Genomic DNA, 22854 nt, shown 5'->3' on the forward strand with positions numbered 1-22854 from the left:
TGACTGCCCGAACCGACTGTCACGTCGGGTATCCTGCTGCAGGCAGTAATGAGATGTGAATGTGTGGACAGATGACCACGTCGCAGCTTTGCAAATTTCCTCCATGGTGGCTGACTTCAAGTGGGCTACCGACGCTGCCATGGCTCTAACATTATGAGCCGTGACATGACCCTCAAGAGCCAGCCCAGCCTGGGCGTAAGTGAAGGAAATGCAATCTGCTAGCCAATTGGATATGGTGCGTTTCCCTACAGCCACTCCCCTCTTGTTGGGATCAAAAGAAACAAACAATTGGGCGGACTGTCTGTGGGGCTGTGTCCGCTCCAGATAGAAGGCCAATGCTCTCTTGCAGTCCAATGTGTGCAGCTGACGTTCAGCAGGGCAGGAATGAGGACGGGGAAAGAATGTTGGCAAGACAATTGACTGGTTCAGATGGAACTCCGACACAACCTTTGGCAGAAACTTAGGGTGAGTGCGGAGGACTACTCTGTTGTGATGAAATTTGGTGTAAGGGGCCTGGGCTACCAGGGCCTGAAGCTCACTGACTCTACGAGCCGAGGTAACTGCCACCAAGAAAATGACCTTCCAGGTCAAGTACTTCGGATGGCAGGAATTCAGTGGCTCGAAAGGAGGTTTCATCAGCTGGGTGAGAACGACATTGAGATCCCATGACACTGTAGGAGGCTTGACAGGGGGCTTTGACAAAAGCAAACCTCTCATGAAGCGAACAACTAAAGGCTGTCCTGAGATCGGCTTACCTTCCACTTGGTAATGGTATGCACTGATTGCACTAAGGTGAACCCTTACGGAGTTGGTCTTCAGACCAGACTCAGACAAGTGGAGAAGGTATTCAAGCAGGGTCTGTGTAGGACAAGAGCGAGGATCTAGGGCCTTGCTGTCACACCAGACGGCAAACCTCCTCCAATGAAAGAAGTAACTTCTCTTAGTGGAGTCTTTCCTGGAAGCAAGCAAGATGCGGGAGACACCCTCTGGCAGACCCAAAGAGGCAAAGTCTACGCCCTCAACATCCAGGCCGTGAGAGCCAGGGACTGGAGGTTGGGATGCAGAAGAGCCCCTTCGTCCTGCGTGATGAGGGTCGGAAAATACTCCAATCTCCACGGTTCTTCGGAGGATAACTCCAGAAGAAGAGGGAACCAGATCTGACGCGGCCAAAAGGGAGCAATCAGAATCATGGTGCCTCGGTCTTGCTTGAGTTTCAACAAAGTCTTCCCCACCAGAGGAATGGGAGGATAAGCATACAGCAGACCTTCCCCCCAATCCAGGAGGAAGGCATCCGACGCCAGTCTGCCGTGGGCCTGAAGCCTGGAACAGAACTGAGGGACCTTGTGGTTCACTTGAGATGCGAAGAGATCCACCAGGGGGGTGCCCCACGCCTGGAAGATCTGTCGCACCACACGGGAATTGAGCGACCACTCGTGAGGTTGCATAATCCTGCTCAACCTGTCGGCCAGACTGTTGTTTACGCCTGCCAGATATGTGGCTTGGAGCACCATGCCTTGACGGCGAGCCCAGAGCCACATGCTGACGGCTTCCTGACACAGGGGGCGAGATCCGGTGCCCCCCTGCTTGTTGACATAGTACATGGCAACCTGATTGTCTGTCTGAATTTGGATAATTTGGTGGGACAGCCGATCTCTGAAAGCCTTCAGAGCGTTCCAGATCGCTCGCAACTCCAGAAGATTGATCTGTAGATCGCTTTCTTGGAGGGACCACCTTCCTTGGGTGTGAAGCCCATCGACATGAGCTCCCCATCCCAGGAGAGACGCATCCGTGGTCAGCACTTTTTGAGGCTGAGGAATTTGGAAGGGACGTCCCAGAGTCAAATTGGAGCAAATCGTCCACCAATACAGGGATTCGAGAAAACTCGTGGACAGGTGGATCACGTCCTCTAGACCCCCGGCGGCCTGATACCACTGGGAGGCTAGGGTCCATTGAGCAGATCTCATGTGAAGGCGGGCCATGGGAGTCACATGAACTGTGGAAGCCATGTGGCCCAGCAATCTCAACATCTGCCGAGCTGTGATCTGCTGGTACGCTCGCACCCGCGAGACGAGGGACAACAAGTTGTTGGCCCTCGCCTCTGGGAGATAGGCGCGAGCCGTCCGAGAATCCAGCAGGGCTCCGATGAATTCGAGTTTCTGCACTGGGAGAAGATGGGACTTTGGGTAATTTATCACAAACCCCAGTAGCTCCAGGAGGCGAATAGTCATCTGCATGGACTGCAGGGCTCCTGCCTCGGATGTGTTCTTCACCAGCCAATCGTCGAGATATGGGAACACGTGCACCCCCAGCCTGCGAAGCGCCGCTGCTACCACAGCTAGGCACTTTGTGAACACCCTGGGCGCAGAGGCGAGCCCAAAGGGTAGCACACAGTACTGGAAGTGGCGTGCGCCCAGCTGAAATCGCAGATACTGTCTGTGAGCTGGCAGTATCGGGATGTGTGTGTAGGCATCCTTCAAGTCCAGAGAGCATAGCCAATCGTTTTGCTGAATCATGGGGAGAAGGGTGCCCAGGGAAAGCATCCTGAACTTTTCTTTTACGAGATATTTGTTCAGGGCCCTTAGGTCTAGGATGGGACGCATCCCCCCTGTTTTCTTTTCCACAAGGAAGTACCTGGAATAGAACCCCAGCCCTTCTTGCCCGGATGGCACGGGCTCGACCGCATTGGCGCTGAGAAGGGCGGAGAGTTCCTCTGCAAGTACCTGCTTGTGTTGGAAGCTGTAGGACTGAGCTCCCGGTGGACAATTTGGAGGTTGTGAGGCCAAATTGAGGGTGTATCCTTGCCGGACTATTTGGAGAACCCACTGATCGGAGGTTATGAGAGGCCACCTTTGGTGAAAAGCTTTCAACCTCCCTCCGACAGGCAGGTCGCCCGGCACTGACACTTGGATGTCGGCTATGCTCTGCTGGAGCCAGTCAAAAGCTCGCCCCTTGCTTTTGCTGGGGAGCCGCGGGGCCTTGCTGATTCGCACGCTGCTGACGAGAGCGAGCGCGCTGGGGCTTAGCCTGGGCCGCAGGCTGTCGGGAAGGAGGATTGTACCTACGCTTGCCAGAAGTATAGGGAACAGTCTTCCTTCCCCCGAAAAATCGTCTACCTGTAGAGGTAGAAGCTGAAGGCTGCCGGCGGGCGAACTTGTCGAATGCGGTGTCCCGCTGGTGGAGAGACTCTACCACCTGCTCGACTTTTTCGCCAAAAATGTTATCCGCACGGCAAGGCGAGTCCGCAATCCGCTGCTGGATTCTATTCTCCAGGTCGGCGGCACGCAGCCATGAGAGCCTGCGCATCACCACACCTTGAGCAGCGGCCCTGGACGCAACATCAAAAGTGTCATAAACTCCTCTGGCCAGGAATTTTCTGCACGCCTTCAGCTGCCTGACCACCTCCTGAAAAGGCTTGGCTTGCTCAGGGGGAAGAGCATCAACCAAGCCCGCCAACTGCCGCACATTATTCCGCATGTGTATGCTCGTGTAGAGCTGGTAAGACTGGATCTTGGACACGAGCATAGAGGAATGGTAGGCCTTCCTCCCAAAGGAGTCTAAGGTTCTAGCGTCCTTGCCCGGGGGCGCCGAAGCATGTTCCCTAGAACTCTTAGCCTTCTTTAGGGCCAAATCCACAACTCCAGAGTCATGAGGCAACTGAGTGCGCATCAGCTCTGGGTCCCCATGGATCCGGTACTGGGACTCGATCTTCTTGGGAATGTGGGGATTAGTTAATGGCTTGGTCCAGTTCGCAAGCAATGTCTTCTTCAGGACATGGTGCAAGGGAACAGTGGACGCTTCCTTAGGTGGAGAAGGATAGTCCAGGAGCTCAAACATTTCAGCCCTGGGCTCGTCCTCCACAACCACCGGGAAGGGGATGGCCGTAGACATCTCCCGGACAAAGGAGGCAAAAGACAGACTCTCGGGAGGAGAAAGCTGTCTCTCAGGAGAGGGAGTGGGATCAGACGGAAGACCATCAGACTCCTCGTCAGAGAAATATCTGGGATCTTCCTCTTCCTCCCACGAGGCCTCACCCTCGGTGTCAGACACAAGTTCACGGACCTGTGTCTGCAACCTCGCCCTGCTCGACTCCGTGGAACCCCGTCCACGATGGGGGCGTCGAGAGGTAGACTCCCTCGCCCGCATCGGCGAAGCTCCCTCCGCCGACGTAGTCGGGGAGCCTTCCTGGGAGGTGGCCGCGGTCGGTACCGCACGCGGTACCGACGTCGGGGACCTCAACCTGGGCGATGGGCCAGCCGGCGCCACGCTCGACGGTACCGGTGGCGCAAGCACCGCCGGTACCGGAGGGGTAGGGCGCAACAGCTCTCCCAGAATCTCTGGGAGAACGGCCCGGAGGCTCTCGTTTAGAGCGGCTGCAGAGAAAGGCTGAGAGGTCGATGCAGGCGTCGACGTCAGTACCTGTTCCGGGCGTGGAGGCTGTTCCGGGCTGTCCAGAGCGGAGCGCATCGACACCTCCTGAACAGAGGGTGAGCGGTCCTCTCGGTGCCGATGCCTGCTGGGTGCCGAATCCCTCGGCGACCCAGAGCTCTCGGTGCCGACACGGGGAGGAGACCGGGGTCGATGCTTCTTCGATTTCTTCCGAAGCATGTCACCGGAGCTCCCCGGCACCGACGAGGAGGACGTCGAATCCATCCGTCGCTTCCTCGGGGCCGAGACTGAAGAAGGTCGATCTCGGGGGGGCTGTACCGCAGGAGCCCTCAGGGTAGGCGGAGACCCACCCGAGGGCTCACCGCCACCAGCAGGGGAATGGACAGCCCTCACCTGCACTCCACCCGATGCACCACCGTCCGACGACATCAGCAGACGAGGTCCTGGTACCACCGACGTCGATGCAGCTATCCGATGTCTCGGCGCCGATGCAGAGGCCCGATGCCTCGATGCACTCGATGCAGGGGCGGCCGAGGAAGAAGGTCTGGACGCTGACGACGTCGATGCACTCGAAGATCCCGGTGCCGATGCCGACGAAGAGCCCGAGAACAACACGTTCCACTGGGCTAGTCTCGCTACCTGAGTCCGCCTTTGAAGCAGGGAACACAGACTGCAGTTCTGAGGGCGGTGCTCGGCCCCCAGACACTGAAGACACGACGAGTGTCGATCAGTGAGCGAGATAACCCGGGCGCACTGGGTGCACTTCTTGAAGCCGCTGGAAGGCTTCGATGTCATGGGCGGAAAAATCACGCCGGCGAAATCAAAAGCCGAAATGGCGAAATTTGAAGCACCAAATTTAGAGGGAGAAAAATCTCGACCGAGGCCGAAAAGAGGCCTACCCCGACGACGAAAGAAAACTTACCGGGGCAAAAAAGCTGGAAGTACGGGGAGGATTTACACGAAACCCGGCGGGGGGTTTCCGGAGCACTTCCCGACTAGGACAAAGCTTTCCCGAAGGAAAAAACACGTTCAAACAAATTGGACGCGCGAGGTCGACTTTCCGGGGCTCGACACGGCGAAAACACGACCGTACCGAGTGCGGACAAAAGAAGACTGGCCGGCTCGAGCCGGTTTCGGGCGGGAAGACGGCCGCGCATGCGCGGTGCGCGCGGGCGCGCGAGGGCTAGCAAAGGACTTTGCTAGTGAAGTTTCCGATTGGAGGGGCTGCCGTGGACGTCACCCATCAGTGAGAACAAGCAGCCTGCTTGTCCTCGGAGAAATAATTTAACTAATATTTTCTGACATGGTATTTTCTTCTTCTCCCTACTATTTCATGGCTAATAAAGTTTATATTTTTTAATTTTTACAACCAAAGTGTCGTCTTTTATGTATTTACTAGTAAAAAAGGCCCGTTTCTGGCACAAATGAAACGGGCGCTAGCAAGGTTTTCCTTGTAGTGTGTATGTTTGAGAGAGTATGTGAGAGATTGACTGTGTGTGAGACAGTGAGAGTGAATGTGCGAGTGTGTGTGTGTGAGAGAGAGCGAGAATGCTGGGTGCGAGTGTGTCTCCTGTGGCCCCCCTGCATCCACCGTGTGATTCTCCTCTCTCCCCTGCTCCCCCTCCAGCCACCCAGCGACTATACTTTTTCCCTTGCCCCCCTGCAGCCACCCACCGATGGTGTTCTCTCCCTTGCCCCCCCTGCAGCCAACCTGCGAGTCTCCTCTGTCCCTTGCCACCCTGCAGCCACGCAGCGAGTTTCCTGTGTCCCCTGCGCCCCCTCTAGGCACCCAGTGAGTGTTCTATGCCCCCCTGCAGCCACGCTGCGAGTTTCCTGTGTCCCCTGCGCCACCTCCAGGCACCCAGTGAGTGTTCTATATTCCCTGCCCCCCTCCAGCCACCCTGCATTTGTTGTGTGTCTCTTGGCCCACCTCCAGCCACCCAGTGATTATCCTATGTCCCCTGCCCTCCCTGTAACCACCCTGCTATTGTCCTGTGTCCCCTGGCCCCCCTGCAGCCACGCAGCGATTGTCCTGTGTCCCCTGCCCCCCCTCCAGGTACCCAGCGATTGTGCTGTGTCCCCTGCCCCCCCCCGTGCAGCCAGGCAGTGATTTTCCTGTGTCCCCTGTCCCCCTGCAGCCACCCTGCGATGTAGGTGTGTCTCCTGCCCCCACCCCCCCGTGCAGCCAGCCAGCCAGCGATTATATTGTGTCGCCGGCCCCCCTGCAGCCTCCGTGCGAATGTGCTGTCACCCTGGCCCTTTTGGAACGCCCCCAGCATCTGTGACCGTTCCCTTCCCCCTGATGTGTGTGTTGCCAGTGCACCCCCTTCCACCCCCACCGATGTCGTCGCTGCCGGCGCTCCCCCCTCTCCGAAGGCCCCCCACCCCACTGACCTGCTGAAACAGAAGATTTTAGCATCATGTGAATGCCCCTGCAGTAGGAACCGATAGAGTAACGTGTGCCCCGCCCTCGACGTCATCGCGTTTTGACGCGAGGGTGGAGCAGAGCTATAGTGCAGTACAACGTTGGAGCTGAGAATGTGCTCCGCCCTCAACGTCATAACGTTTGACGCAAGGGCGGGGCCCACAGACTGTGATTTTGTGTGGCTTCAGAGCTTCGAAGTTACGGACCTGGCTTCAGTGACGTCAGTGCAAATAGAACGTTGAGGGTGAGTTTTATATATATAGATATTTTTAAATACATATTTTATGATTATTTTTAGATTTTGATGTTTTTCTATATATTTTTAATTTTTTGTTTTTGTTCCTGTTAGTCATCTTTGCTGTTGTGCTTTCTTCTATGATATTTTCTTGAACCATATTTTTCTCTCATCATTCTTCAGTTTACTCATAAGAACATACGGACATAAGCATTGCCATACTGGGACAGACCGAAGGTCCATCAAGCTCAGAATCCTGTTTCCAACAGTGGCCAATCCAGGTCACAAATACATGGCAAGATCCCAAAATAGTACAATACATTTTATGCTGCATATCCTAGAATTAAGCAGTGGATTTTCCCTAAGTACATTTTAATAATGGCTTATGGACTTCTCTTTTAGGAAGATATCCAAACCTTTTTATACCCCGCTAAGCTAACTGCTTTTACTACATTCTCTGGCAACAAATTCTAGAGTTTAATTACACGTTGAGTGAAGAAATATTTTGTGTTTTAAATGTACTACTTTGTAACTTCATTGCATGCCCCCTAGTTCTAGTATTTTTGGAAAGAGTAAACAAGCGGTTCACTCCTATCCATTCCACTCCACTCATTATTTTATAAACCTCTATCATATCTCCCCTCAGTCGTCTTTTCTCCAAGCTGAACAGCCCTAGCCACCTCAGCCTTTCCTTATAGGGAAGTTATCCCATCCCCTTTATCATTTTCGTCGGCCTTCTCTGCACCTTTTCTAATTCCACCATATCTTTTTTGAGACTTGGTGATCAGAATTGCACACAGTATTCATGGTGCAGTCGCATCATGGAGCGATACAAAGGCATTATAACATCCTCATTTTTGTTTTCCATTCCTTTCCTAATAATACCTAACATTCTATTTGCTTTTTTCACCGCCACTGCACACTGAGCAGAGGATTTCAATATATCGTTAAAGATGACACCTAGATCCTTTTACTGGTCAGTGACTCCTAAAGTGAAACCTTGCATCACATGGAGGGGCATAATCGAACGGCGCCGGCCAAATAGCTGGCTGGCCATCTTCGGGGACGGCGCCTTAAGTGGGCGGAGCCAACCATATTTTCAAAAAAGATGGCCGGCCATCTTTTTTTTTTGCTAATACGTTTGGGCCCGGCCAAATGTCAGAGTTCGCCAGGTTTGAGATGGCTGGCATTGGTTTTCGGCCATAATGGAAAATAATGCCGGCGATCTCAAACCCGGCCAAATCCAAGGCATTTGGTCATGGGAGGAGCCAGCATTTGTAGTGCACTGGTCCCCCTGACATGCCAGGACACCAACCGGGCACCCTAGGGGGCACTTCTAAAAATTAAAAAAAAATAGCTCCCAGGTGCATAGCTCCCTTACCTTGGGTGCTGAGGCCCCCAAATCCCCCCCAAAACCCACTCCCCACAACTCTAAACCATTACCATGGCCCTTATGGGTGAAGGGGGGCACCTACATGTGGGTATAGTGGGTTCTGGGGGGGGGTTTGGAGGGCTCCCATTTACCACCACAAGTGTAACAGGTAAGGGGGGGATGGGCCTTGGTCCACCTGTCTGAAGTGCACTGCACCCACTAAAAACTGCTCCATGGACTTGCATACTGCTATCAGGGAGCTGGGTATGACATTTGAGGCTGGCATAGAGGCTGGCAAAAAGTTTTCTTTTTTTTTTTGGGTGGGTGGGGGTTGGTGACCACTGGGGGAGTAAGGGGAGGTCATCCCTGATTCCCTCCAGTGGTCATTTGGTGAGTTGGGGCTCCTTTTTGAAGCTAGGTCGTGAAAAAAGGGACCAAGTACAGCCGGCGAAATGCTCTACAAGCCTGACTTTTTTTTTTCATTATTGGGCAAAGCCAGCCATCTCGTGAGCACGCCCCCATCCCTCCCCCGTCTCGCCTTCACTACCCTACCGACATGCCCCCTTGATATTTCGCCGGCTCCGCGACGGAAAGCAGTTGAACCCGGCCAAAATCGGCTTTCGATTATACCGATTTGGCCGGGTTCAGGAGATCGCTGGCCATCTCCCGATTTATGTTGGAAGATGGCCGGCGATCACTTTCTAAAATGAGCTGGATAGCTATTGTTCAGGTTTCCCTTTTCCACATGCATTACTTTGCACTTGCTCACATTAAACGTCATCTGCCATTTGGATGCCCAGTCTCTCTAAGGTTGTCTTGCAATTTTTCACAATCCTCTTTCGATTTAACAACTTTGAATAACTTTGTGTCATCAGCAAATTTAATTACCTCAGTCATTATTCCCATATATAGATCATTTATAAATATGTTAAAAAGCAGCAGTCCCAGAACAGACCCCTGTGGAACCCCACTACCAACTCTTCTCCATTAAGAATACTGATCATTTAACCCTACTCTCTGTTTTCTATCTTTCAACCAGTTTTTAATCCACAATAGAACACTACCTCGTATCCCATGACTCTCCAATTTCCTCTGGAGTCTTTCATGAGGTACTTTGTCAAATGCTGTTTGAAAATCCAGATACACAATATTGACCGGCTCACCTTTATCTGCATGTTTGTTCACCCCTTCAAAGAAATGTGGTAAGGCAAGATTTCCCTTCACTAAATCCATGTTGGCTTTGTCTCATTAATCTATGCTTATGTATATGCTCTGTAATAGTCTCTACCATTTTGCTTGGCACTGACGTCAAGCTCACTAGTCTGTATTTTCTCGGATAACCTCTGGAACCCTTTTTAAAAATTGGCGTTATACTGAATCTCATTTTGTCTATATAAAACTAAAATATAAAACTGCCTATTATAGAAGGGCAACACACACTTCTTTGTGCCTTTACAAAATAGGCTCCTACAATAATTCCCAGTAGCATAAAAATGCTCTTGCATAAAGCTATTCCCAGTAGCATCTATTCCACTGATAACCAAAGTAACGGAAGGTATAGTGACCAAACAGCTCACTAACTACTTAAACAAATTTTCAATATCCACGACTCTCAATCAAGATTCCGATCCAACCACAGCACCGAAACAGTTCTAGTTACCCTCATGTCAAAATTTAAACAAGCGATTGCAACCGGCAAAAACATTTTTCTTCTACAATTCGATATGTCCAGCGCCTTCGACATGGTTGATCATGGAATATTACTACATATCCTTGAATATTTCGGAATTGGAGGTAACGTTCTCAATTGGTTCAAAGGCTTCCTAACCACACGATCATACCAAGTGGTATCTAACTCAAATACCTCAGCCACATGGACACCTGAATGTGGAGTCCCCCAGGGATCTCCTCTCTCGCCGACCCTCTTCAACCTAATGATGACACCCTTGGCCAAACTACTATCCAACCAAAATCTCAACCCATATATATATGCAGATGACGTAACGATCTACATCCCGTTCAAAAATGATTTAAAGGAAATTTCTAACGACATAAACCAAAGCTTCCATACCATGCATTCATGGGCAGATGCATTCCAGCTGAAACTCAATGCAGAAAAAACACAATGCCTTATAATCACCTCACAACATAACACAAACAAATTCACCAATATAAACACACCAGACTTGTCCCTTCCTGTCTCGGACACATTGAAAATCCTTGGAGTCACCATTGACTGATATATTACACTTGAAAATCATGCGAAAAATACAACCAAGAAGATGTTCCATTCAATGTGGAAACTAAAAAGAATAAGACCTTTCTTCCCAAGGACCATCTTTCGCAACCTGGTACAGTCATTAGTGCTTAGTCACCTAGACTACTGCAATGCACTATACGTCGGATGTAAAGAACAAATCATGAAGAAACTCCAAACCGCCCAGAACACTGCAGCCAGACTCATATTTGGTAAAACAAAATATGAAAGTGCTACACCCTTAAGGGAAAAACTACATTGGCTTCCACTCAAAGAACGCATCGCGTTCAAAGTATGCTCTCTAACTCATAAAATCATTCATGGAGAGGCCCTAGCCTACATGTCAGACCTGATAGACTTGCCACCCAGAAACGCTAAAAGATCTTCTCGAACATTCCTCAACCTCCACTTCCCCAGCTGTAAAGGTCTCAAATACAAACTAATGCACGCGTCAAACTTTTCTTACCTGAGTACACGAATATGGAACGCACTACCGCGCAAAGTAAAAACCATTTGGGAACAAACAAACTTTTGCAAATCCTTAAAGGCCCACCTCTTCAACAAGGCATACCACAAAGATCAGCAGATATAAGTACAACTCATCGCCACCATGCCTAAATCAGAAATGTCTTCTTACTATAAGTGTTTATTTTATATTCTTTACAATGTTATTCACACCTTACCTACATCAGAAATGTACTCTGTATCCAAATGCTTGACTATATTCTTGATCATGTTATTCATGGCCTGTATGCAACAATAACTGTTATCTCAATCTTTATTTACCAATAACGACTTACTGTAAGCCACATTGAGCCTGCAAATAGGTGGGAAAATGTGGGATACAAATGCAATAAATAAATAAATAAATAATAAAAATTTCTGCTCCAAGGCAGGTGACTTTCTGCATGTATTCTATGTGAACTCATGTGTATTTTAGAAAATGCAGCCCAAACACTGACCGTGATAATGCTTATGTGTGATCCCTGTAAAAGTATATGTGTGTACATGTACAATTTTATAATAGCCATTTCCTGCATAGAAAACATGATTTACAAGTGGGTTATGCTTCATAAAACTACCCCCTTGCTGTTGCCTGCATCTCTGATTCTCCAGTCAAAGAATGGGGAAAAAACTGTAAAACCGATTCAAAAGGTCAAAAGAGGCAGACGAAAGATTGCAAGGACAAAGTGAGAAAATATAAAGCAAAAAGACATTCACCATATAGTTGTTCTATTGCAGAGACATCATCTTGGGGTAGCTTATACTGGTCAGGGTTCCCCACTGGACCTTGGTAATATGGTCTCATGATGGACTCTTCAGCCGATGAGTGGGCCAATCCCAGGGCATGACCAAACTCATGAACAGCCACTGCAAACAGATCTGTTCCATACGATTCTGTAAATAAGGGAGAAGAGAATACAAAAATTTTCTGTCAGAGATAAATCTAACATATATGGAGATTAATAATGATATGTGGTGGCATTTACAGTAGAGGATTCAATAAATGGTGGCCTCAGCATAACATCATCTGGAGCATTAACAACAATAAGAGGTCAGCAACCCCAACATAACATCTCCTCTCCCTGTCAAAATAATAATAGGGGCTCAGTTGCCCCAATATAACATACTTTACCCCTAAAAAAAAACCCAGTAGACTCAGAGTGACCCAAACATAATACTTCCTGGTCCCATAAAAGCAACAGTGGTTCTGCAGCCCCCAAATAACAACTCCTACCTCCACAAATAAAAGAGGGACTCGTCAAACCCAACCTAACACCTCCTGCCCATGTTAATGCAACAAGCAGGGCTTGTCAGCCTTAATGTAATACCTCTCACACCTATAAAAATATCCGCAATGTAGCAAGCTGCCAAAATACTCTTTCCTTTGCAATTGCAGGAAAAACATTCTAGGCCCCTGCTCCAGAATCTGCCAAAGTTGATTAGGAGGAGGTCTACTCTGAGAAAAGGACCCAATAGCACTGACGCTTAAGCTTGTGGAGGAAGTGTAAAATTCTGAGTTAAGAAAAAGGAGATTTGTCTTTTCCTCCTTGGAGGTGGTCCAGTAAAGAGCATGTAGAATAGCTATAGGCGAGTAACCCTGCTCTAGGGGCTAAGGAAGAGGAGAGAAGAAGAAGAGAAAGGACAGGGGTTGATAGTCATAAAGGAGGAGAGAAGTGAGTTCTCGTGACTGAATTGATCGTGGGTTGCCAGTCTGATCCACAGCTGTCCCCTGAGGCATACAATGTCCTAAAGGGAAGGGATTTTTTTTCATCAGGGAGACCTGATCTTGATCCTCTGTCAGAGAGAACTAATGAGAGTGAAGCTGCACCCACAAGACATTCCCTGTCAGAGAAGAGATTGTGAGTGCAAATACTTAGGCAGCAGGGGAAAACACCTACTAAGAGTCTGGTCCACTAACCTGTTCAGCAAGGCAAACTACAGCACTCAGGGAGCACAGAACAAAGTAGAACTAGATAGAACACAAAAGGGATAAGAATACAGAAAACGTGTTGCTACCCAGAGAGAGACAAAGAAGAATACAGAGCTTAATCTTTGCACGGTCCATCCAGTCTGCCCAACAAGATAACTCAAATTTGCTGCTTTTTTGTCTATACCCTACTTTGATTTGTACCTGTGCTCTTCAGGGCACAGACCGTATAAGTCTGCCCAGCACTATCCCCGCCTCCCAACCACCTGCCCCTCCTCCCAACCACCGGCTCTGGCACAGACCGTATAAGTCTGCCCAGCACTATCCTCACCTCCCAACCACCAGCCCTGCCTCCCAACCACCGGCTCTGGAGTTTGAAGTAAATAACAATGTTTAGAGGAGACCATGAGCTATATGTCTGATCAAACTATATGAATCTTTTTGTAATTCTGTTGCTTTACTTATATGATCTATTTGTCTTTTGGATTTCATTATTCTTATTTTATATATACTTATACATTACTGGAAGCCCATTAAAAGGGAGATTTTATTTTAAAGTCAAGGTCTCCAATCTTTTTCTAATTTACTCTGCCAAATTACTATTCCATCTACTGTACTAAGCTCACTAGCAGGGGGCTCTTTTCTAGTCTGTGTGCTGTGAGAGAAATTTGGGAGCACTGGAACATGTTTTTGGCCATAGACCTTACTATAATGATTATTTTATTTTGGGATTTATTAACTGCCTTTATGAAGAGATTCACTCAAGGTGGTGTACAGCTGGTACAGCTTGACATAAAATTTACAATTTTCTTAACAGCATAACAATAGCAAAATAACCAGATGGAAGTATAAATACAATCAATGAAGAAAACATGGAAATGAAAAATTGAATCCTAGTAATAGGGCTAACATGATATAGTATCAGAAATATAAATATTTAACAGCTCTGTAAAACAATCATATAACAGAAATATGATAAATGTCAACACAATAAGAATGATACCATAATAGGCAGCATGGAAGAATATTCATACAATATAGATAGAATACTCACAATGTCAGTACAATACAAATAAAACATCTTAATAGACATGCATCAGAACATTCAAATTCCAAATAACACAGATATGATGCTCTAATGTAGTTCATACAATACAATAAAAGGGTAGTTCAAAGTCAATTGAGATAAATAGATGAGTGTCTAAAATATTTCAAATAACGCAGATATGATGGTAATGCTGTTCATACAATACAATGAAAGGATAGTACAGTGTCAATTGGGATAAATAGATTGGTGTCTAAACTGATGGCAAATTATATTCCCTTTGATATTCAGTCGACGGTAGGTAGTGCAGTTAGCTGCCACCGCTGGCGCTGACCCCGGTTATTCAGTGCTGAGCTGTTTCCAGTGAATGGTACTTAATATCTGGGGGGGGGGGGGGGGGGGGGGTAGGCTGGCTTTAACTTAACTGACTAGGATATTCAGCACTGGCTAGTTAAGTTAATAGAGGGCACAGGAGGATTGCTAATTAGGTGTCCAAATTGCCTGCTAAACAGCTGAATGTATATATTTATTGATAACAGAGTTTTGCATTTTGTTGACTGAGTACTCTTGTCAATGGAAATTCTACAGTTACCTAGTCCTAAATACAATAAACAAAGTTCAATTAGAATAAACACAGTTCTTAAATCACTCCTGGGTCATTCTACATTATTTCTTTATCCACAATCTATACATGTTCTTATTTAGTGTAACATCTTTTCTCTGAAGACAACTTACTTCTTTTTCCTCTCGAGTTTCTCCAGAGAACTTGAGACAAGGTTAGTGTTTTGATGAGTTTTTTTCTTATCTGCCAAGAACACTCTGTCTGAGATAACACTAACAGGCCACTGGTGACATATTCAAGTTTTATTTGGAAATAAGTAGGACAGAGTCTGTTCCTGACAAAAGGGGGGGGGGGGGGGGTTATATTAAATGGCGTCATGGACAAGATTAAACAACCCACCTAACACCCTAGGGGTGTGTTTACTTGTAAATTCATAGTGTGCTGTGTGGAATGTTTATTTCTTTGGAGTTGTTTCTGGCTAATTTTTGTACCTTCCCGAGAGTCAGGGTTCACTTTTAGCCACAGAATGGAGAGACAAAGAACATGCTGGGGAGAAGAAAAGTACTGGTCTTGGAGAGAAAATGTGGATTGGTACCACAGATGGTGGAATGAGGAGGCTAAGAGAGTCTCTTCCTGGGAGGACCAGAAGATGAAGCCTAAGATCTGCTACAAGTGCGGCCATGAAGGACACATCTGACGACACTGCCGAGCTGAGTGGGCAGTGGAGGATTCCTGTTTTGAGAGGATGCAGAGGTCTGAGGCACCTAGGTGGTGTGAGACAAGCCAGAATTGGGAGCAATGATGAAGACCACCCAGTCTAGGCTTAGAGAAGAAAAAGGGAATGGAGCCCCAGTCCAACGAGATGGTACTGCGTTTACCAGACTTGTGGACACCCGACTCCCCTGTCAGAAGAGTCCATCTGGGAGGAAGAAGAAGCCCGGCTACTGGCAATGATGCAGGAGGAATTGAACAAACTAGAAGAAACATTTAAAAAGTTGGTGGAAGAAGAGGAGAGGAAAAACAAAGAAACTGAATGCCAGAGTGTTCAACAGGACATGGAGTTGCAGGTTCAAGGCTGTAGGTTGAGCTGTCAGTGGTGGAAGAAAATGCAAATGCAGAAACCTTGGTTCCAGAGTTGGTGGAGTCTTTCCCGGAATTGGTGTTGTGTTCGGAGCCTGATGAGGTTGAGCTGCCAGGAAGGGTACTGGAGCTCGTGCTAAAAGAACTCCAGGTGGAGAATCTTCTGTATGAGGAGATGTTGGAGCAGCACCTCAAGGAAGACAGAGAACTCCATTTGGAGGTTGAAGTTATAGCTGAACCATCAGAAAAGTCCCCTAATGGCAAGCCTCTAGGAGTGAAACTAGAGAGCAAGGATTCTCCAGCTATTCATATTCCCAAGGAACCTGTGCAAGAAAAAGAGCTTCAGATGGAGAATTTTCCAGAGGAGGAGGTGATGGGGTTTTAAGAAGATTTTGGACCTCTCAAAGAGCCTCTGTTGGAGGAGAAATGAATTTGAGTTCTGAGGATAATGATCCTGGAATGATAAATTTGGGAAAAAATATTTGGCAGACTGTTCAGAGGGGAAGAAATTGGTGCTGGAGAGAGAACAGCTGGAATCTGGAGATACATACAGGAAAACATTGATGAAGGTTGATATAAAGAAGAATGTTAAAGATAAGTGGTCTCAGATCATGCTGCCTGTTGGGTCTACCTTGCTGACATTCGGGATGAGCCAGTGGAGTTTGGACCCTTAACACTAGCTTGCTTAAAGATAAGGAGGTAGTTAGGGAATACAGGAAATCTCTTCTTGAATACCTGGAGCATAATCTAGATTCTGGCCCCTTCTTTCCTGTTGTCTGGGATTCACTGAAAACAGTTACTAGAGGCTTCTTTTTAAAACATTCGCCCACAAAGCGTAGAGCATGCGTAAGAACATAAGGGTGTCAGACCAATGGTCTTTCTAGCCCAGTATTCTGTTTCCAACAGTGGCCTAACCAGGTCACAAGTACCTGGCAGAAACCCAAATTGTGGCAACATTCCATGCTACCAATCCCAGGGCAAGCAGTTGCTTCATGTCTGTCTCAATAGCAGACTATGGACCTTTCCTCCAGGAACTTGTCTAAACCTTTTTTAAACCCAGATACGCTAACCCAGACATGTTAACCGCTATTACTACTAATTGCATCTAGAAATTTTATCTCCCTAATAATTTCTAGCATCCTGTTTGCTTTTTTGACTGTTACCACACATTGAGAGGCTTGCTTTCAATGTGCCTTTCACTTAAGATTTCATTGTATTATCTACAATGACACCTAGATCTTTTTCTTGGTTGCTGTTACGTCTGTGCTCACCTCGCCCTCTGGTGGCCAGAATTGGTGGCTGCTGTGGACCGTCACCCATTCCAGATTTCAGGCCAGTCCGGTCCGGATCTTCCGGGCTGCCAGACTTGCTTGCTTGGATTGAACCTACACAGCACCCGTAGTTTCCTGGTGATTGTTGCAGTGAGCTCCAGGTGCTGCTGGGCTTATTAGCCATTCTGAAACCTTGCTGCTTTGCCTTTACATTGCATCTAAGGCCCTGGTATGTTGGTGCTTGTTGCACTTCAGCCTGAGTTTGTTTCCTTGCTCTTGTTCTTGCCTGTTCTAGTTAGTCTATGTTTAGTTTAGGGTATTACTTGTTTACTGTATTGCTTGTTTCCCAGTCCTGTGTTTTGTTTGTATGTCTTTGTCTAGTTCTGGGTTTATCTGTGTTTGTTCCCTGCTTCAGTGGCTGCTTGCAGCTTTCAGTTCAGTCTCCTGTCTAGCTGTGTTTGTTCCCTGTTTCAGTGGCTGCTCGCAGCTTTCTGTCCTGGCCTTTAGCCTATCCTTTCCCTGCCTAGCTGTCCCTGTGCTGCCTAGCTGTTATCCAGTCCTGCCCTGTCCAGTAATTCCTGCCGGCCACCTGAAGCCTTGAGCTCAACTGTTGGTGAAAAGTGGCCAGGTGCAGGTGAAGCCTAACTGTCAGAGATCTGCCCTGTCTCTAGTGTGGGGTGGTTTTGCCTGCCACTGCCGCTCCTCGGCAGTGGTCCAAGGGCTCACAAACCCAGTTCCAGCTTTGTAAACGTGACAGTTGCTGATCCCCAAGGTGGACCCTGGTATCAGTAACTATGATTTGGATTATTCTGTCCAATGTGCAACACCTTGCATTTGTCCACATTAAATTTCATCTGCCATTTGGATGCCTAGTCTCCTGCAATATTTCACAATTTGCATGTGTTTTAACAAACTTGGATAGTTTTCTGTCATCTGCAAATTTAATCACCTCACTCGTCATTCTGATATCCATATAATTTATAAATATGTTAAATAGCACTAGTCCCAGTACAGATCCCTGTGGTACTCCACTGTTCACCCTCCTCCATTGAGAGAAATGACCATTTAACCCTATTCTCAGTTTTCTGTCCAATAACCAATTCTTAATCCACACCAGAACATTGCCTCCTATTCCATGACTTTTTAATTTTCTCAGGAGTCTCTCATGAGAAACTTATCAAAAGCTTTCTGAAAAGAGAAGATACCTGTAGCAGGTATTCTCCGAGGACAACAGGCTGATTATTCTCATGAGTGGGTCGACATCCGCGTCGGCCCGGGAACCGGCATTTTGCCATAGCAAAGAGAAAAAAACTTTGCTAAAGTCTTCTGGCGCTCGTGCAGCGCGCACTGCATATGCGTGGACTGACTTCCCGCCCACCTCAATTAAATCAAAAAGCATAACAAATAACAAAAAACTGCTGTCCTCAGAGAATACCTGCTACAGGTAAGTATCTTCACATTCTCCGAGGACAAGCAGGCTGCTTATTCTCACTCGTGGGGTATCCCTAGCATCCAGGCTCACTCCAAACAATAAACATTGGTCAATTGGGCCTTGTAACGGCAAGGACGTAACATAGGTTAACCTGAAACTATATACAGCTAGCTGAGAGTGCAGCCTGGAACAGAATAAAAATGGGCCTAGGGGGGTGGAGTTGGATTCTAAACTCCAAAAAGATTCTGCAGCACTGATTGCACAAACTGACTGTTGTGGCGGGTATCCTGCTGAAGGCAGTAGTGAGATGTGAATGTGTGGACTGAAGACCACATTGCAGCTTTGCAAATCTCTTCAATGGAGGCTGACTAAGGGGGCCACCGACACAGCCATGGCTCTAACATTATGAGCCATGACATGGCCCTCTAGAGTCAGCCCAGCTTGGGCATAAGTGAAGGAAATGCAGTCTGCTAGCCAGTTAGAGATTGTGCGTTTTCCGATGGCGAATCCCCTCCTGTTGGGATCAAAAGAAACAAACAACTGGGCGGACTGTCTGAAGGGCTTCATCCGCTCCACGTAAAAGGCCAATGCTCTCTTGCAGTCCAAGGTGTACAAACTGCTTTCGCCAGGGTGGGCACGAGGATGGGAAAAAAATGATGGCAAGACAATCAACTGGTTCAGATGGAACTCAGACACCACCTTCGGCAGGAACTTAGGGTGCGTGTGGAGGACTACTCTGTTGTGATGAAACTTAGTATAAGGTGCATCCACTACTAAGGCCTGAAGCTCACTGACCCTACGAGCTGAAGTAACAGCCACCAAGAATATGACCTTTCAGGTCAAGTACTTCAGATGGCAGGAATTCAGTGGCTCAAAAGGAGCTTTCATCAGCTGGGTGAGAACAATGTTGAGATCCAATGAGACTGGTGGAGGTTTGACAGGGGGCTTTGACAAAAGCAAACCTCTCATGAAGCGAACAACTAAGATAGGCTTACCCTCTACACGCCAATGATATGCACTACTTGCGCTGAGGTGAACCCTTATGGATTTGGTCTTGAGATCAGACTCTGACAAGTGTAGAAGGTATTCAAGCAGGGTCTGTGTAGGACAAGAGAGAGGATCTAGGGCCTTGTTGTCACACCAGACGACAAAACTCCTCCATTTGAAAGAGTAACACCTCTTTGTGGAATCTTTCCTGGAAGCAAGCAAGACACAGGAGACACCCTCTGAAATACCCAAGGAGGCGAATTCTAAGGTCTCAACATCCAGGCCATGAGAGCCAGAGACTGGAGGTTGGGATGTAGAAGCGACCCCTCATTCTGAGTGTTGGAAAACACTCCAATCTCCACGGTTCCTTGGAGAACAACTCCAGAAGAAGAGGGAACCAAATCTGACGCGGCCAGTAGGGTGCAATCAGGATCATAGTTCCACAGTCTTGCTTGAGTTTCAGCAAAGTCTTCCCTACTAGAGGTTATGGGAGGATACGCATACAGAAGGCCTGCTCCCCAATGAAGGAGAAAGGCGTCTGATGCTAATCTGTCGTGAGCCTGAAGCCTGGAACAGAACTGAGGGACCTTGTGATTGATTTGAGTGGCAAAAGGAGCATCTTGCGGGCTATACCTACAGCCCTGAAAGCTATTGACGAAATAACTACATTCCGCAAATCTTTGAAGACACATCTCTTCAACAAGGCCTACAAAGGCCTTACTAAGCTACCTCACCAATCCACCCAGTTATTAAAGTCCACCTTTTATCCTGCCTAACACCTTCCTTTTATTATTATTATTACATTTGTATCCCACATTATCCCACCTTTTTGCAGGCTCAATGTGGCTTACATTTCATCATTGATATTGGAAATAGAAAAGAATGTACATTTGGATTTACAGCAAGTTTTGGGTACAAGATGGTGAAATATATAATATTGGAAATAGAAAAGAGTATACATTGTTTTAGCAGAAGTTTTGGTTACATGATGGTGAAATACATGATAATGTTAGAGTCAAAGGCATTAGGTACAAGAAGGTATGGGAGCAAAAGACATAAAGAACATTCCTGGATATCTAGAAGAAGGTGGAGTTACGCATGTTGTTCTTTATGATATATTTTGTCGAAGAGGTAAGTCTTCAGGAATTTGCGGAAAGTGGTCACTTCATAGACCGATTTCAGGTTACGTGGCAGTGAGTTCCAGAGCTGTGTACATGTGTAGGAAAAGGTTGATGCATACATCGATCTGTATTTCAAGCGTTTGCATTTAGGAGGATGAAGATTGAGGAATGTGCGGGAGGATTTTTTTGCATTTCTGGGTGGTAGTTCTATTAGATCCGACATGTAAGCTGGGGCGTCACCATGGATGATTTTATGGACCAAGGTACAGAGTTTGAACGTGATGCATTCTTTGAGTGGGAGCCAGTGTAGTTTTTCGCGGAGGGGTGTTGCGCTTTCGTATTTTGGTTTGCCGAATATAAGTCTGGCTGCCGTGTTCTGGGCTGTCTGGAGTTTTTTGAGTATTTGCTCTTTTCTCGTCCCTTACTTAACCTTTGTACAATACTAATTGTATCTGATAACATGGAATGATTATGTCATAACCAAACTCTGTAAGCCACATTGAGCCTGCAAATAGGTGGGAAAATGTACTACTACTACTACTACTACTATTTAGCATTTCTATAGCGCTACAAGGCATACGCAGCGCTGCACAAACATAGAAGAAAGACAGTCCCTGCTCAAAGAGCTTACAATCTAATAGACAAAAAATAAATAAAGTAAGCAAATCAAATCAATTAATGTGATCGGGAAGGAAGAGAGGAGGGTAGGTGGAGGCGAGTGGTTACGAGTCAAAAGCAATGTTAAAGAGGTGGGCTTTCAGTCTAGATTTAAAGGTGGCCAAGGATGGGGCAAGACGTAGGGGCTCAGGAAGTTTATTCCAGGCGTAGGGTGCAGCGAGACAGAAGGCGCGAAGTCTGGATACAAATGCAATAAATAAATTCAGTGACCACTCGTGAGGTTGCATTACCCTGCTTAGTATATCGGCCAGACTGTTGTTACACCCAACAGAGATACATGCCTTGATGGTGTGCTCAAGCCACATCTGGACAGCTTCCTTACACAGAGGGTGAGATCCAGTGCCCCCTGCTTGTTGGTGTAGTACATCACAACCCGATTGTCTGTTTGAATCAAATGATTTGGTTAGACAGCCGATCTCTGAAAACCTTTAGAGCGTTCCAGATCGCTCATAATTCCAGGAGGTTGATCTGAAGACCTGTTTCCCAGAAGGACCAGACTCCATGAGTGTGAAGCCCATCCACATGAGCTCCCCACCCTAGGAGGGATGCATCCGTAATCAGCATTTTCTGTGGCTGAGGAATTTGGAATGGTCATCCCATGGTCAAATTGGACCGGATTGTCCACCACTGAAAAGAATTTTGAAAATCGGTGGACAGTTGGATTACATTCTCCAGATCCCCTGCAGCTTGACACCACTGGGAAGCTAGGGTCCATTGAGCTGATCTCATATGTAGACGTGCTATTGGTGTTACATGAACTGTGGAGGCTATGTGCCCCAAAAGTCTGAACATCTGCCGAGCTGTGACCTGCTGAGACGCTTGAACTGTGGAGACCAGGGACAGGAGGTTTTCTGCCCTTGTTTTGGGGAGATAAGCTCGAGCTGTCTTCGTGTCCAGCAGTGCTCCAATGAACTCCAATTTTTGAACAGGAGTGAGGTGGGACTTGAAGTAATTTATTATGAACCCCAGTAGCTCTAGCACCTGAATAGTCATTTGCATGGACTCCAGAGCACTGTCCTTCGAGGTGCTTTTGACCAGCCAATTGTCGCGATAAGGAAACACATGCACTCCCAGTCTGAGTAGCGATGCTGCGACTACCGCAAGACACTTTGTAAATACTCTGGATGCAGATGCCAGGCCAAAGGGCAGTACACGGTGCTGTGTTCCCAGCCGAAATCGAAGATACTTCTTGTGAGCTGGGAGTATCGAGATGTGTGTGTAAGCATCCTTAAAGTCCAGAGAGCATAGCCAGTTGTTCTCCTGAATCATGGGAAGAAGGGTGCCCAGAGAAACCATCCTGAACTTTTCTCAGACTAGGAATTTGTTCAGGGCCCTTAGGTCCAGGATGGGACACATTCCCCCCCCCCCCCCCCCCTGTTTTCTTTTGCACATGGAAGTACCTGGAATAGAATCCCAGCCCTTCATCCCCTGGTGGAACGCGTTCGACTGCATGGGTCTTTAGAAGGGCAGAGAGTTCCTCTGCAAGTACCTGCCTGTGCTGTAAGAATGAACTCCCGGTGGGCAATTTGGAGGTTTGGATTCCAGATTGAGGGTGTATCCTAACCAGACTAT

The 22854-nt window shown here is 47.5% G+C and overlaps 1 protein-coding gene across 1 annotated transcript in view; it reads right to left on the bottom strand.

The window, feature by feature from the left end:
* MMP25 (matrix metallopeptidase 25) overlaps positions 1 to 22854 on the bottom strand; it is a 426665-nt gene that overhangs the window by 138917 nt on the left and 264894 nt on the right. The window contains exon 5 of the mRNA XM_030210435.1: positions 11897 to 12073. Coding sequence (XP_030066295.1) covers positions 11897 to 12073 — 177 coding nt within the window. The remainder of the gene's footprint in view (positions 1 to 11896; positions 12074 to 22854) is intronic.

The sequence above is a fragment of the Microcaecilia unicolor genome, chromosome 7 (assembly GCF_901765095.1).
Source record: "Microcaecilia unicolor chromosome 7, aMicUni1.1, whole genome shotgun sequence".
Lineage (NCBI taxonomy): Eukaryota > Metazoa > Chordata > Amphibia > Gymnophiona > Siphonopidae > Microcaecilia > Microcaecilia unicolor.